This window comes from Leucoraja erinacea, chromosome 28 (assembly GCF_028641065.1).
Source record: "Leucoraja erinacea ecotype New England chromosome 28, Leri_hhj_1, whole genome shotgun sequence".
Classification (NCBI taxonomy): Eukaryota; Metazoa; Chordata; class Chondrichthyes; order Rajiformes; family Rajidae; genus Leucoraja; species Leucoraja erinaceus.
Genome location: NC_073404.1, coordinates 13571904 through 13589597, shown reverse-complemented (window position 1 = coordinate 13589597; position 17694 = coordinate 13571904). Strand labels below are relative to the sequence as shown.

The 17694-nt window shown below is 43.3% G+C and overlaps 1 protein-coding gene across 1 annotated transcript in view; it reads right to left on the bottom strand.

Annotated features, from left to right (window-relative positions):
• The window catches only part of smg6 (SMG6 nonsense mediated mRNA decay factor), a 299932-nt gene that overhangs the window by 203428 nt on the left and 78810 nt on the right, over positions 1-17694 (bottom strand). Inside the window, exon 10 of the mRNA XM_055657778.1 lies at positions 152-297. Within this exon, the coding sequence (XP_055513753.1) occupies positions 152-297 (146 nt within the window). The remainder of the gene's footprint in view (positions 1-151; positions 298-17694) is intronic.

Below are 17694 nucleotides of genomic sequence, written 5' to 3'. Positions count from 1 at the left end.
CCGTTGATGAAGGATGTGGCAGGAGAGACTTCAACAGGAAGTCTGACCTGTACAATGCTCAATATTATTCCCTCTGTTGATCATTTCACTCATGTTTGTCAGTGACAGTGTCTTTCAGAAACAGATGTTACAAATCGGAAGGAGGACTCACCTTTGAGTTGAGAGTGGTGCACTGCAAACATGTTTATAGCCATCAGCTGCAGCATGCGAGTGTTACCAATAGGGGATGGACTATGCTGAAGCAGCACTCGGAATTCCTTCAGAACATTTGCGGACACTGATGGAAAGGTCTCCATTCTGCAACAAGAGGGGGAAAAAACTTGCATAATGTAATACTTTTCACAATCTCATGAGATTCCTAAGCTAGTTAAGTACTTTTAATGACACACAGTCCCAATAATTTGTGCAGAGCAATTCACCAATGAGGCAATTATATAATCAGAAATTTATAGCAGAGAGGAACCTCAGCCTAAGCTCATAATTATAATTCCCTTGGGCCAGCATCATCTCAGCAAATCTCCTCTGTACCCTCTCTAATGCTGTCATATCCTTCCTGTGGCATGGTGATCACTATTGCACACAGAGCTCCTGTTATGAGCAAACTCATGCCCCTGTGTGACCTCTTGACTCTTGCACTCTATTACTTAACAGATAAAGGCAAACATTCTCGGTCACCCAGTCAACATGCCCATTCATCTTGAGGGATTTCTGAAGATGCACTCCAACATCTTTCTGTTTCTCCACATGTCTCAGCGTCCTGCCAGTTATTTTGTCTTTTCCTGCCTTCTTTGCCATCATCAAATATATGAATTCACACATTGCAGAACAGAATTCCAGTTCTACTATGTTAATGGTTTTATGCAGACTGTTTGGGGACGCAGAAAAGGCTGCCAGATTTCACCAGCAACCCAGTGTCAGAATCAGGAAACAGGCCATTCGGCCCAACTTGCCCACACCAACCATCAGCATTACTCCATATTAACCCCATTGGCCAGCACTTGGTCTAGAGTCCTCTATGCCTGTGATTTAAGTGCTCATCTAAATACTTCTAACAGTAGCTCAGCTTCTACCATTCTCTTTGACAATGTTTTCAAGATATTCACTATTCTCTGGGTAAAGGTCCCCCTCATATTCCCTCTAAATCTCTTACCCTAGTCGTTTTTCTACCTTGAGAATATGGAGGAGACCTGCCTCCTTGACCTACTAGTGACGGTACTAACACAGGACGACTTGGCAGAGATTTCCAGGGTTTAGACTCAAGGAGAGGCGATATATTTTCCAAATCAGGCTGGTGCGTGACTTGGAAGGGAACCAAACAGGCGGAAGTGTTCTCTTGCACCTGCTGCCCTTGTCCTTTATGGCAGCAGAGGTCATGGGCTTGGAAGGTGCTGTAGGAATTCACTTGGTGAGCATTTCGTTAAAAAAAGACACAAAGTGCTAAAGTAACACAGCGGGTCAGGCAGCATTTCTAGGGAACATGGATTGATGACATTTTGGGTTGGGATCTTTCTTCGGAATGAGCATTTTGTAAATCTTTGCTCCTTTCAATAAAGTTATTTAAAAAAAAAACACACACATACAAAATGGGTAACTGAATGATCACAGACAATGTCAAGATGAATAACGACAAGGCCATGAAAAGGGCTGAACAGTTTATGAAGGTCATGAGGTAGCTCAAAACATCCTTAGTATTACATCTCCACACAGGCTATAAAAGGTCAGTAAATGTAGCTCATCATGTCCATGATGCTTGAAGCTATAGTTGCACATGTCCTAATGTTGCATTTGAAGTGACAGGCAATTTTGAGCAACTACTTTACGAATTATAGGAATTAACTATTAATGATTTGGATAGCAATGCAGATTACATTGGTGGCATAATGGACAGTAAGAAAGGGTATCTAAGTTTACAACAGTGTCATTAACATCTGGAAGGTGGCCCAATAAATGACAAATACAATTCAACTCTAAAGTGTTGCACTTTCACATGTCAAACAGGGCCAGACTTACAAGGTAAATGATAGTGCCCTGGTGAGTGTTGCAGGACAGAGCGATCTGGGAGTACAGGTGCATGTTTCCCAGAAAGTAGAAGACAGATGATCACTGTGGTGAAGAAGGCATTTGGTACACCATTCAGAAGGGTATTGAGTACAAAGGTTGGTGCATCACAATGCAGCTATAGAAGTCATTGGTGAGACCATATTTGCGGGAGTAATGTGTGAAGTGCTGGTCACCCAGCTATAGGAATGGTCTCATTATTATAGGGAGAGGTTAGATAGGCTGGGATTTTTTTCTTTGGCATGTAGGAGGCTGAAGGGCAACCTTACTGAGATGTACAAAATCATGAGGGGCAGTCTTTTTCCGAGTAGAGGATTCCAAAACTGGAGGGCATAGGCTTAAGGTGAGAGGAGAAAGATTTAAGAGGGACGTCATCAGGGGCAACTTTCCTGCTCGAATGGTAGACCGTACCTGGAATGAGATGCCAGAAGATCATATTGAATGGCGGTGCAGGCTCGAAGGGCCGAATGGCCTACTCCTGCACCTAATTTCTAGGTTTCTAAGATGTTGTACAAATGGAGACAGTTACGACTTTTAAAAGACATTTGCACAGATGTACGGATAGGAAGGGTTTAGAGAGCCAAATGAAGACAAGTAGAGCAAGCCAAGTATGCCAACTTGGCCGGCATGCATTAGACGGTCCGAAGGGCCTGTTTCTATGTTGTACATACACCTCTATGACTGTTATGAGGCAAATGAAACTTTACACTACTCATAAATTACTTAACTTTATTTAAGCTTTAAGCAACTTATTTCTTTAATACGTTGACTCAGAAACGTCTGGCAAACATGGCTGATTCCGCAGGCCTTTCCCGCCTGAAATACTCCGCACATGCGCACATTCTGGAAAACCCTTGCAATGCGCACACTCTAGAACAGCCCCGCACATGCGCCCATTTCAATGACTATCTGCCTATCCGCCATCACCTGTATCCACCCAGGCTTTATCCTGCCCCTTCCAGTTTGTTTTTTCACCACTCCTGCACCACATTCAGTCTGAAGAAGTCCCGACCCAAAACATCACCTATCCATGTTCTCCCACTGAGTTATTTCAGCACATTGTATCATTTTGTTTGTAAATCAGCATCTGCCGTTCCTTGTTTCTACTGCTTACTTATAATCAGTCTTCATTGTAGAATTATGTTTGTCTGACAAACGCCAAACTGTAATATAACCCACAACTCCGCACTATTGACTATCATCAGTATGAGGATCTTAATTACACCTCACCTGTGCCAGGAGATACACTTAACCTGAAGCGAACAAGCCCCTGGCTGCGCTAGCTCAATATAAACTCTTGCAGCTTAGTTATTGCCAAGTTGTCAAGTGCTGCCGAGTATAGATAAACATACACCGGATCCGATCTCGACTCTGATCCAAACATGAAAATTCCAATGCACAGTTAGTACTGCCTTGCATTGGAGAGAAACACCAATTCATTGGGTTCATTGGCAGGCCTGTACTGATTCACAGACCTGAGCAGCCTGTCAAAACTGCGTAAACACACACACATTACTCAGTTTAATTGCAAACTGAAGAGTTTTACTTTCATCTCTCCTACAAGCATTGACTGCAGATCTGCACAGCATATTGCACCTTCCTTAGCCTCATAGAGTGATACAGTGTGGAAACAGGCCCTTCATCGACGGAGCTGATGTGGAAAGGGTCAGCAGCATAAAGTTCTTAGGACTACATCTGTCTGATGACCTGACGTCCACGGCCAACACCACAGCTCTGGTCAAGAGAGCCCAGCAGCGACTTCACCCTCTCCGAAGACTATGTAAAGCAGGCCTCCCCACCACACACCTACGGACTTTTTATAGGGGGACTGTCGAGAGCACACTGACATACGGCATCACTTCCTGGTTCGGGAGCTGCAAGGCGTACGAACGGCACCAACTGGACAGGATAGTGAAGACCGCAAGCAGGATTATTGGTGCTCCACTCCCCTTCCTGCTGGACATATACAAGAAGAGATGTATCAACAGAGCCATCTCCATCATCAAAGACCCTTACCACCCATCGCATGACATTTTCTCCATCCTCCCATCTGGGAAGAGGTACAGGAGCATTAGCTGCAAAACCAGCAGGATGCTCCTCAGCTTCTTCCCACAGGCTATAAGACTGTTAAATGGACTTTGCCCCCTGCCAAGTATCGCGCACAAACCCCCACACTGCAGCAGAGCCACTGTTGTGCCGCTGCCGGTCGGAACGGCTGTTGAATGTTTAGTAGAGTGTTAAATTTGTTCATGACATGTATTTTTTTAATTTTAATTCCTATTTATTTTTTAATGCAAACTGAATGGACACTGGTTGAGCAACGTTTTTTTGTTTTTCTGGGTATGCGAATACTCAGGAAATGACAATAAAGATTTACAATTACAATTACAATTACAATTCAATTCAGCCAAACCCACCCACACCGGCCAACAATGTCCTAGCTACACTAGTCCCACTTGCCTGCGCTTGGTCCATACCCCTCCAAACCTGTCCTATCCATGAGCCTGTCTAACTGTTTCTTAAACGATGGGATAGTCCCAGCCTCAACTACCTCCTCTGGCAGCTTGTTCCATACACCCACAACCTTTGTGTGAAAAAGTTACCCCTCGGATTCCTATTAAATCTTTTCCCCTTCACCTTGAACCTATGTCATCTGGTCCTCGATTCCAATTCTGGGCAAAAGACTGTGCATCTACCTGATCTATCCCTCTCATGATTTTGTACACCTCTATAAGATCTCCCCTCATCCTCCTGTGTTCCATGGAATAGCGACAGCCTACTCGACCTCTCCCTATAGCTCACACCCTCTAGTCCTGGAAACAGCCTCGTAAATCTTTTCTGAACCCTTTTAAGTTTGACAATATCTTTCCTATAACATGGTGCCCAGAACAAACACAATATTCTGAATGCGGTACCACCAATGTCTTATACAACTGCAACATGACCTCCCAACTTCTATACTCAATACTCTAACTGATGAAGGCCAAATTGCCAAAAGCCTTTTTGACCACCTTATCTACCTGCGACTCGACCTTCAAGGAACCATGCACCTGTACTCCTAGATTCCTCCGCTCTACAACACTACCCAGAGGCCTATCATTTACTGTGTAGGGTCCTGCCCTTTTTCGACGTCCCAAAATGCAACACCTCACACTTCTCTGTATTAAATTCCATCAACCATACCTCCGCCCACCTGGCCAATCGATCCAGATCCTGCTGCAGTCGTTCACAACCACCTTCACTATCTGCAAAACCATTAACTTTTGTATCATCAGCAAACTTGCTAATCTTGCCCTGTATGTTCTCATCCAAATCATTGAGGTAGATGACAAACAGTAATGGGCCCAGCACCGAACTCTGAGGCACGGGCATCCAGTCCGAAAAGCTACCTTCCATCACTAGCCCCTGCTTCCTTCCATGGAGCCAATTTGCTATGTATTCAGCTATCTCTCCTTGGATCCCACGCAATCTAACCTTTCAGAGCAGCCTATCATGCTGAACCTTGTCGAACGCCTTACTGAAGTCCATGTACACAACTACCAGCTCTGCCCCCATCAACCTTTTTGGTCACTTCTTAAAAAAAAATCAATCAGATTTGTGAGACACGACCTTCCATGTACAAAACCATGCTGACCATCCCTAATCAGCCTTTGCCTATCCAAATGCCTGTATATCCTATCCCTTTCTCTGAACCAACTGATGGCATGGGTCCCAATTTTATATGGATGTTCCCCATTAAAATTTCACACTATCCTGCCTTCTAAATTCTTCTTTTGGCGATGTACCACAGTGCTTCTTAAACTGGTGAATGGTTCACCCAAGGGCGAATGATTTAATTTATTCATATATATATATATATATATATATTTTTTTTTTCTATACTTAAAAAAGGCATTGCCATTAAAGTGGTTAGTAAGCTCTTATAGGGTTTTAATGGCAGTGCTGGAAATGTGATATATATTTTTCTCTCTACCTATGGTTTTCTAATTTCAAAGAAGCAGGATATTTCCCAAATTTACTGTAATATAACCTTTTAGGGAAGACCAGACGAGCTAGTGGGATCATAAATGTATAAATGGCAACAATGGAGGATCGCTGTAGGCAACTGTTGAACTGTAACTTCACTTTGTGTTGCCAATTTACATACTCCATGGTTTTTTGCGCTAGTTTTCCAAGAAAAAACTGCAGTAATGAAAGCCCGAAGGAAAGAGTAGGATGGGGCTGAAGCCCAGTGTTTAGACGTTGGAATTTTTTTTTTATCATTCTAATAGAATGATTTTCCAACTCCAGTGCTAATTAAACTTTTTTTTTTCACTCCTAGTTTTCTTTTTTAGGATGTTCAAAAACTTGAATAAAATAAACACTTAAGAAATGAGCTAATTGATGTTTTTTGCACATGTGGCAATATAAATGATATATAAAATTAAACACAAGGGAGAATAAGACGAAAATTACCAAAAAATATAAGAAAATTTAGTCGAGGGCGAATGAAATTTTGTGATAAAGACTCAAGGGTGAATGACACTGAAATCGTTTAAGCACTGATGTAACATACAGGAAAAGGCTACATTTATTGGCCTGCTATTGAGGCCCTGAAAACTAATGGTCTCTCTCTCTTATTGCATCACTGCAACCTAAAGGTTGCTCTACACACACACACACATAATATTGAAGGGCAGATTAATCTTACAATATTTCCCAGCTATGAAGAGTGAGTCAACTTACAGGGCAGGAATTCCAAATATTCATTTTGGGTGAGGGCAGCACAGAAAAACATTGGTCAACTTGTTTTTAAATGTGGACATCTTTCATGTTCAATTTTTCTCGCAAAATTCCGAAATTCTTCAATTCATTAATGCTCAAATTCTAATTTGTCTTGTTGAGTTTTGATCACGACTCCTGGGATTCCAGTCCTGCTTCATCGCCAACAGACGGTGTCCCAAACGGCAACAGGAATCTCCTTGTCCCATTTCTCCCTTCCATTGCCATGAAACACTAGCGTTAAGTGGAAAAATAACTTGTTTTTATGGGAATCTATTCTTTATATCTTGCACTATGATTTGAGCAATTCTCAACCCTTGGGCACAATCTAGAAATCATTAGCCAAAACCTAATTTCCTTTAGGATTCTGGAGCATATCCCATCTGGTCCAGGTGCCCTTGTATATGTTTAATGCACCAAGTTTCTTCATAACACAGGCATAACTGACCTCGACATGTGTTACACATTTCTGAACCAGTGTGACTGCATCTGGAATTCGTCCAAAGTCTTCACTTGAGAAGACTGATGTGCTGCCATTTCCTGATTTCCCCCATGACATTTCCACACAACCTAGCCCATAAAGCACTGACCCGGAATTCACCATTCTACCTACTTCATACATTCGTAAAGTTAAAAAAAAGTAAACGGCTGCCGCCAATAATCCCGTTTTCTAATTTTCTTTCCCTTCAATTATTATAAGATGGAAGAGATTCAGGCACACATTCAGGCATTTTCAGGGCTGTCTCATCCGAAGGACTGGACAATCATGAAAACACACAGATTTATATGTTAAGCCTCCAGACTATGGAAGAGAAGAACTACCCCTTCACAAAGAAGAAGGGGTATTGTGTCACACTCAGATGTTCAGGTAACAGTCAATACCCTGCAGCCGCACACCTGGATATGAACAGTGCTAGTCCCTTACGCAGATCCCAAAATAAGGCTAGTCTCTTACCCTTCTACACCAAGGTTCCTGTATGTATCCAGTCATCACATCTTTGCCAGATTATGCCAGTAAACTGGAAAGGGTGCAGAGTAGATTGTAGTCAACCTACAGATTGAAGAGTAGGTTGCCAGGACTTGAGGACTGAGCTATAGGGAGCAGTTGGGCAGGCTAGGACTTTATTCCTTGGAGTGGGGAGGCTGAAGGGTGATGTTACAGAGGTGCATAAAATTATGAGGGAAAGCGATTGGGTGAATGCACAGTCTTTTTCCCCAGAGTAGGACAATCAAGAACTAGAGAGCATAGGTCTAAGATGAGAGGGAAAGGATTTAATAGGAACCTGAGGGACAACTTATATGGAACTTGCTAATGGAGGAAGTAGTTGAAATGTTCAAACAATATTTGAAAGATATGTGAACAGGTATATGCATGGAAAAGGTTGAGAGGGATATTGGCCAAACATAGGTACATGGGACCAGATTGGATGGAGCATTTTGGTTGGCATAGACGAGTTGGGTCAAAGGGCCTGTTTCTGTGACAAATATAAACAGACATGACTGGCGGATTATCTATATATTCACACAAACCACTGCACACACTTGGCTTTCTCTGCAATTTGTTCATTTACTCCAGTTAACTTATAGAAATAGAATTAACTGCACTCACTAAAAATATTCAGCTAAAAAGTATAGTACCATAAACATCAACAGGACTACAACAATACTCACTTTGACAACACTGCAAATCTTTTGAATATATTTGCACGCTAAATAAGAGCATTCACTGGCCAGTGGTGATTTCAGACTGGGTCTTGCAATATTTAATGCACAAACCTCGACAGTCAGTTTCAAGACCACAAAGCTCCACATCACTGCACTCTCCTTGGGCTCATTCACAAGGCATTCAAAATATTCACTAAACAAGCAGCTCTTTTGGCAGGAGACAGCAAGCTGGTTTAATTGCAGTGGGGGGGGGGGGGGGGGGGGGGGGGGGGAGGATGGCAGAGCCCACGTACCACTCTTAAGCCATTTCAGTTGTTTGTCAGGTTGGTGAGCCCCAACAACATGGGTGGAAACAGCAATGCCAAGAATCTATCTAGCCCAACTTCCTCGAGGAAGTCCATTCCCATGCGCGAAGGTAGTGCTTGTTAGGTAACAAAAATCTCTGCTTGGCCAATCGTTATTTCTGTCAACTGGTAAAATGAATATTTCCAATTGCCTGAGATATGTAATGAGTTCAAAGCAGCAAATTATAGCCACTAAAATAATACATTTCAAACTGCTTACTCAGCAAGTAACCACTGAAAACCTGAGTGCTCAGTACCATGCTGCACAAAGTCAATATTTGCACTTCTCTGATCTACATGACACAAATGCAATCAGCAGATACACAGAATGGTGAGCGATGTTCTCACCGACTTTGGCAAATCCTCAAAAATGCCAACACAACTTTTCTATGTTTCCAGTTCATAAAAGATGCCACTGAAATAAACTGTAAAATTACAGTATGACCATGTAATGTATTAAGTAGCAAGACAACCAAAGGAAAAGAACATATAAATTTAATTCAAAGCTTACAGAAATTGTGTTTACACTGCAGTGCTGCCACACCAAGCTGTGAATGGTGGTGTTTATTACACAGCCAATGATCGGTAAAGCTTCTACTTAATGATAGTTGACCCCAAAGATATTGAAAAGAAATACAGAAGTGTTTGCATCTATTTTCAGCCATAAATTCAAAGCGAATGATGCATTCCAGTCATTTCCCAAGGTGCCAACATCACCAAAGCAAGTCATCAGGCAATCTTATTCAAACCAGGTAAAAGCATACAACATCTATGACATGGCAGTACACAGCTCAAGCCAAGTTGCATTAGTGGTTATAACACAGGCATTTATTCTCCTGAAAATTGCCCGTACCCTGCTCACCAATACAAGAACGCTTTCTTGTTGAAGAACATCCAATCCACTTTCAATCATCTAAAAAAGGATGGAAACTTCCACCAAGCAGCACTTCAATTCTATCAAGCAGCATGCATTCACCAATAACTCACTGATAAAAATCACTTCTACAAAGGGTTCTTGACCTGAAACGTCAGCTTTGTCTCTCTTTTCACATGCTGCCTAACCTGCTGAGTAAGGATGTGTAGGAAGGAACTGCAGATGCTGGTTCCAAAAAGCTGGAATAACACAGCGGGTCAGACAACATCTCTGGAGAAAAGGACTAGGTGACGTTTCGGGTCGAGACGCTTCTTCAGTCTGAGTGAAGGGAAATAGAAATAGATTACGATGGTGATGTAGAGAGATGTAGAACAACTGATTGAAAAATATGCAAAAAAAGTAATGATATTGAAGGAAACAGGCCACTGTTCGTTGAGAACGAGTTACAGACAATGAGACTGAATAAGGTGACTTGGGTGGGGGAGGGATGGGTTACTTGAAGTTAGAGAATCAATATTAATATCACTGGGCTGTAAGCTACCCAAGTGAAATATGAGATGCTGTCCCTCCAATTTGCATTTGGCCTCAGTCTGACAATGGAGGAGACCAAGGACAGAAAGGTCAGTGTGGGGAATGGGAAGGGGAATTAAAGTGTTTGGCAACCGGGAGATCAGGTAGGTCCAGGCGGACTGAGCAAAGGTACTCAGCAAAATAATTGCCCAGTCTATGTTTGGTCTCGCCAATGTGTAAGAATCCACACCTTGAACAACAGATACAGTAGATGAGGTTGGAGGAGGTGCAAGTGAACCACTGGCTAACCTGAAAGGATTGTAGGGGTCCCTGGACAGTCGAGGGAGGAGGTATAGGGACAGGTGTTGATTCTCCCGCGGAGACACGGGTTAAGAGTTGGGGGGTGGGGGGGGGAGTGTGTCGGGATGATTATCCATCATCTAGAAACTCAACTGATCAGGTTACATGCGACGGTCAAAGGCTGGGTATCCTGCAGTGAGTAGTGCATGTTTTTATCCTGTCTTTCTACCACTTACAAAGCACAAGAGGCAGGGTAATGTCTGAACTGCATTGATTCACTAGCTGCTCCTCACCATCCAAAGCAAAGCATCCTGTTTAATTGGCACCCCACCCACCCTAAAGGTTCACTCCCTTTATCCTCAGTTCAAGAAGGCTGCACTATGCAAAATCTACAAAATGCATATAAGAATTTGTTAAAACTTAATTGACAGTGTTCATCAGCAAGAAGGACACGGACAATGGATCCATGGAAACATCTTCCAAACATCTTCCATCTTCTATGTTAAAGAACAACCAGGCTAGGAAATGAGAAGGGTCTGAAGAAGGGTTCTAAGCCAAAACGTTATTCTCCAGAGATGCTGCCTGAAGTTACTCCAGCATTTTGTATGAATCTTCGGTGTTTATCTGTAGTTCCTTCCTACACATGGAGGTATTTCTGTTCATTCATGCTCACTGGGTCAAAATGCTGGAACTCTGGAGCAGCACTGTGAGAATGACTACACCACATGGACTGCAGTGATTCAAGACAATGGCGCACAATTGCCCTTCAAGCACATTTAGTAATGGGCATTAAAAACATTGGCATTGTGAGTGAATGAAACAAGCTTTGCTGCCTCTCTTCCTAATTTAATGTTTTTTTTTGCTTTCACTTAACCAACCTCTTTCTTCTGGTATGTTGTAGAACTGTAGCTTTTTCTTTTAAAATTCCCAGTCGCTTTGAAGCAGAAAAGCTTTCCAAAAAGGTGCCTGATTGGATAAAAGCTGCTTTGTTGGCTATAATTAATTTCCTTGAAACTCTCTGTGGACTACTGGATAAGGAAAGGCTGTGCCAGGTGGACCAGGGAATCTGAGATTCCGTCTTCACCAATGAGCTTAGGGAAAGTGCAGGGAAGGGGTCAAAGTGTAATTCCCCTCCTGGCAGAACAGCCACCAATGATGCACTAACACCATTTGGCTGTAAATTCAACTGGCAGTAGGAATCAGTACCAGTGGAAATGTAGAGAAAGCAGTGGAAGACAGGATTGCTGTCAACTCATTTTAGCTGATGAAAAATATTGATGAGGGTCAGGGCAACAGGGTTCCCAGTTTTGTGAATTCTGGGCAACAACAAAAAAGTTTAAAAATCCATTCAATCACGTTCAAGTCGCTGAAAGTTCTGAGGTTTCACCTCTCCTTTGTTCTCAAGAATGCTCGACCAAACAGCAGCATCACCCTTGCTGCCAACAACTCATTACTGAATGCTTGATTCCCATAGGATTCTAGATGTGTACAGGGAATGTGAGATCCTACTAATCAGCTCGATCATCAGTCAGCCTTGCAGTTATTAAGTAACAGCTATTAGCTTGTGTGTGCAAACATGAAATTAACTATACAGGCAACATCACTCAATGCCTGGCCCGGCTTGCCATTTGAAACCAAACATAGCACAAGACCCCGCAAAGTCCCAAGCCACAAAACACAATCATGTGATTACAAGACAATAACCTAAGTGAAAGGTTCAGATGGCTAACTAAACTTTCAAAGATAAACATGATCCCTCAGTTGTACCTTAAAAAAGTACTGAAAGTGCATAAAAGGTCAATAAGCATTTGAAATGAATCCCATTACACCTGAATCCTAACTTACATTCCAACATTTATGACAAATATCATAGTGATGGAATGCTTTGCCCTTGTCTGGATAAATGCAAGTCCAAAAACATTCAAACAAGTTAGCAACAGGGATATAGTAGCTTAGTGGCTGTTGAGGTACTGGACTGGAGGTAATGGTCTGATACGATTGACCTGGAGACACGAGTTTGAATTCTGTCATGGCAACTGGGGAATTTAAACTGAACTAATTTATTAATAACCTAGAAGTTAAAAGTCAAAGTCAAAGTCAAAGTAGCCTTTATTGTCATTCAGACCTTGTGGTCTGAACAAAATTTTGTTGCCTTGCAGTCCTACATATAGTAAAAATGACAAAAACACACAATAAACACAAATTAACATCCTCCACAGTGAGTTCACCAGGCACCTCCTCAATGTGGTGGAAGGCAAAAGTCTTAAGTCTATGTCTCATCCCATCTTATTCTCAGAATACTCAGTAATGATACTACTGATATTTTGTGGAAGTCCTTGTGGTATACTCGTCCCCTCAAGGTTTGAAATCTGCCAGTGTTACTTGGTCTAGCCTGGGGGGGAGGGGGGTTGGAAAAACAATTGCAGCATTTTCACAGTCCATTAACTAATTGAAAAAATCTAAGACTACACAGCTCTCCTGCTTGGCACCACATCTGGCAGCCAGAATACTCACTACCCCAACCTTTGTGACACTACGGACACAGTCTGTGCCATCTATTAATTGCAGATATAAATAACCGCTGTTATTTGCCACAGCTATAAGCGAGTTCGGTATTCCGAAAAACGCAAGGAATCATGGGATTTGTCAAAGGTCATTCACCATAAAGCAAAAGCCAACAAAGCGTTGGCTGAAGAAACTGTGTATACATTCTTATCTTTATTCATTATTTATGTGTAAAAATATATTTAATCTGAGAAATGGGGGTACCATAGGAAACATAGAAATTAGGTGCAGGAGTAGGCCATTCGGCCCTTCGAGCCTGCACCGCCATTCAATATGATCATGGCTGATCATCCAACTCAGTATCCCGTACCTGCATTCTTCTCTCCATACCCCCTGATCCCCTTAGCCACAAGGGCCACATCTAACTCCCTCTTAAATATAGCCAATGAACTGGCCTCAACTACCCTCTGTGGCAGAGAGTTCCAGAGATTCACCACTCTCTGTGTGAAAAAAGTTCTTCTCATCTCGGTTTTTAAAGGATTTTCCCCTTTATCCTTAAGCTGTGACCCCCTTGTCCTGGACTTCCCCAACATCGGGAACAATCTTCCTGCATCTAGCCTGTCCAACCCCTTAAGTATTTTGTAAGTTTCTATAAGATCCCCTCTTATATGGTCACATTATACGAAAATTAATGTATTCAAGACTGGAACACAACAATGATAGCTTCCGAGTCGAATTTCACTATTCTGCTAATTTCAAGGCAATGGAATTCTTCGGCTGCATCTATAAATATGAATGAGCAATGAAATTCTCAAATCAAGAGAGACTTCCATAAACGGTCAACTCCTCAACCCCTCAAAGGAACAGGTAGCAGGAGAGCGGGGTGTAACAACGAGAGAGAGGGGGCAGATGCAAGTGGGAGACAGGGGAGGGCGCGCACACAGACCCGCGCCTCATCCGCAGCCAGGATCGAACCTGGGTCCCCGGCGCCACAAGCGCTGCCGAACCACCACTGGATCCCCACCGCCCTTCTGAGCGTCCCATCCCCGCCCGGGGGGCGACTCCGGACCAACGATTCCAGCGGCCCCAGGCCCACAGCCAGCGTAGAGAAGAAGTGCCAACCCCAGCTCAACTCTGCCTGTCCCGCCGGGCCAACTGACAGCCCCGGCCCGGCGACACCAGCCCAGGCGCAGCCAGTGCGGGAAAGAAGCCCAACCCCCCCACCCTTAACTCCAATTTTTTTTGGGCTGGGCCAGCCCTGGACGACGACACCAGCCCCGGCCCACAGCCGCGTAACCAGACCAACCCCAGGTCAACACAGCCAGTCCCGCCGGCCAACTGAAGAAGACACCAGAGGCCCCAGGTCCAACCCCAGTTCGGGAAAGAAGCGACTCCACCTGTTCAACTCCACCTGACCCGCCGAGCCACCGCAGCGTCCCGTTTGCATCCCCGCTGATGACCGGCACTCGGCCCCCACCGGCACCGAGGGGGCCAACCGACAGCCACTGGACAAAGAGAGAGGCACAGCCGACAGCCCCCCCCCCCCTCCCCCCCGGGAGCCAGAGCCAGCACCTCATCCCTGCGCCGGTTGCAGGGCTGGCCTGACTCCTCCGGCCGCCCCCAGACAGGGACGGGACACCCGGGAGGGGACGGGGACGGCCCAGCAGCAACTCAACAGCGCCCGCAGCGCGGAGGCCTGGGCCCGACCCCGACTACGGACAAGCACAATCTCGCTCATTCACCAAAGCATAAAACAATAAAAATGACAAAATAATCTTAGCTTTTAACAAAGGAACAATAAATACAGCTAATTCATAGTTTGAAAGCAGTATTTTCTTACCTAGAAGAATCAAAGCTGGAGAAAACGGAAGAAATTAAGGTCTCTTTGTACACAGTTCCACTGCTTTCCAGCAATGTTTATGCATAGTGACCTTTGACCTGGGCATGCGCTGTCGGAATACCGAACTCGCTTCTTCCGGCAACATCTCTAATGATGCCTAAACACAAGCTTGAGAAACAAACACCTCATCTTCTGTCTGGGCAAGTTGCAGCCTTCCAGACTCAATATTGAGTTCAATAATTACAGGTGATCCATTTTATCTGTATCAGAATGGGCCAGTTCTGCTGTAGGCTATCTGTCAATAACATGAGCTCAGTTTTTCCTCTCTTAACTGACACACAATTATCTACTGAGCATTTCCTATAGCCCTGACTTGCATTTTACTGCTTTTACTTATCCCTTGTTTGTGTTTTCTCTCTCTTAACTCACCTCAATCTATCAACCGGAGCATACAGCAACAATGACCCCACTCAGAGAGATTCCCTGTGCTGTCTAACGCTCGGCTAACTTCTGCACGTATTTTCCCTCATTCCATTACAGGTTTTTTTTTCTCGAAACACTAACACTGTTTCCCTTCTCACCCGCTAAGTATTTCTCCACCAATAAAACTGAACTGATGACCGAAACAAAAATTGCTCCTCTTTATTCAGTTCAGCATGTTAATTATACTTAACCTCTACACATCAAAGGCACCGTCAAGCTATCGACAATGAAATCCAGGATATATATATTTTTTAGTCATCTCATCAATTCAGCTAAATTTGGCACAAATGTAATTGATAGTACACAAATTACATATCTTGGGAGATGGAGGGAAAGGAGAATTGAGAAGAGAGTGGCTACCCTTAGACAAAACGCAGCATCAAGGAACTACCAAAACAGAGGGTGAAAATACTTCTGTGAATGGAGTGATGTCCAAGTCAAAAGAAAATGCTTGTGATTATTCAGGCTCAAACATCTCAGCCGAGCTCTTCAGTGCAGAGCCCAATATCCTATCTTCAGCAGCTTCACTTGTGACTTCCATTATAAGTAAGAATATTAATTGATTTATTTTACTTATTAATTTTCAGGACATGGGCATCATTGACAGGGCAGCTTTTATTATCCTTTCCTAATTGCCCTGGAGAAAGTGGTGGTGAGCCACCCCATCGAATGGCTGCATTGTTTCTGGTGACATTTCTCACAGTGCTGTCCCAGGGCTATGACAGTGAGGATAAAAGAACATCAATGTATTCCCATCAAGAAAGTGGACAAGTTATAGTGGTCAAAGGATCTACATCCCCTAGATGAAGAGTCTCAATCTGAAACGTCGACCATCCATTTCCCTCCACAGATTCTGTGTGATCACTCAGTTCCTCTAGCCTCTCTCCCATTTTTGCTGGATTCTAGCAACAGCAGTCTCTTGTGCATCCTTAATGGTCAAAGATATGGGTATAAGAGATACTATGGGAATCATAACTATGCACTGCTGCAGGGCATTTTATACCCAGTCTCCACTTCATCCACAATACCTAGAGTAGCGCGAATGGCTCAAACGTCAAAAGGGATGATAGTTTGCTTGCCTTAATCTGGATGTGTTTCTGTTTCTTGGTGCTGCAGTCACCTCAGCAAGTAAACATCATCTATTACAGTGCTAACGCATCCAGTAACAGTATAAAATCCTCGCTTGTCAAGATGCACATTGCAGGATATCTAACCTCCAGTCTGTTTTTTCTAAGCCACCTTATTTATGTGGATAGTTTGTTACATTTCTCACCAATGATAGGAGACAAAGCAGTGGCGAAGCCTTTAAATAGGAAATATCATAAACCTTTGTTCTCCTGGTCACACTCATTCCTCAGTGAATATTACTTGTTACTGGCCTGTACCTGACTGAATGTTGCCAGGTCTTGTTCCACATGAGTATGGCTACCTGTTTAAATGAGAAACCGCATATAGGATGCAATGTGCTGCTTGATTAATGAACTTCCATCATTTTAGAAATGGGTACGTTCGCTAATGGCAACACAACTCCATTTACTACTACTCAAAGAATTAAGCAGTCCGTTCCAGTCTACAGCAAGGTCAAGACAACATTTCTGACCTAACAACAGCATTTTCACAACTTGGGCTGCAGAAGTTGAACGCAGTGATGAAAGTGATTGATGATGGTAGGGCAGTGGATGTTGCTTACATGGGCTCGAATAGCATTTGACAAGGTCCCTCATGGTAAACTAACCTAGATGCATAGGATCCGCAGTGACAGTTGTTTGGATGCAGAACTGATAAATATAAATGACTTGCACGAAATGTAAATGGGTTAAATAGTAAGCCTCCGGGCGACACAAAAATTGGTGGAGTTGCAGAAAGTGAAGAAGGCTCTCAAAGGATAGAGTGGGATATAGCTCAGTTATAGATATGGGTGGAGATACAGTGGCTTGCAAAAGTATTCATACCCCTTGAACTTTTCCACATTTTGTCACGTTACAACCACAGACGTAAATGTATTTTATTGGGATTTTATGTGATAGACCAACACAATGTGGCGCATAATTGTGAAGTGGAAGGAAAATGATACATGGTTTCAAATTTTTTTACAAATAAAAAACTGAAAAGTGTGGCGTGCAAAGGTATTCAGCCCCCCTGAGTCAATACTTTGTAGAACCACCTTTCGCTGCAATTACAGCTGCAAGTCTTTTGGGGTATGTCTCTACCAGCTTTGCACATCTAGAGACTGATATTTTTGCCCATTCTTCTTTGCAAAATAGCTCAAGCTCAGTCAGATTGGATGGAGAGCGTCTGTGAACAGCAATTGTCAAGTCTCAATTGGATTTGCCAGAGATTCTTAATTGGATTTA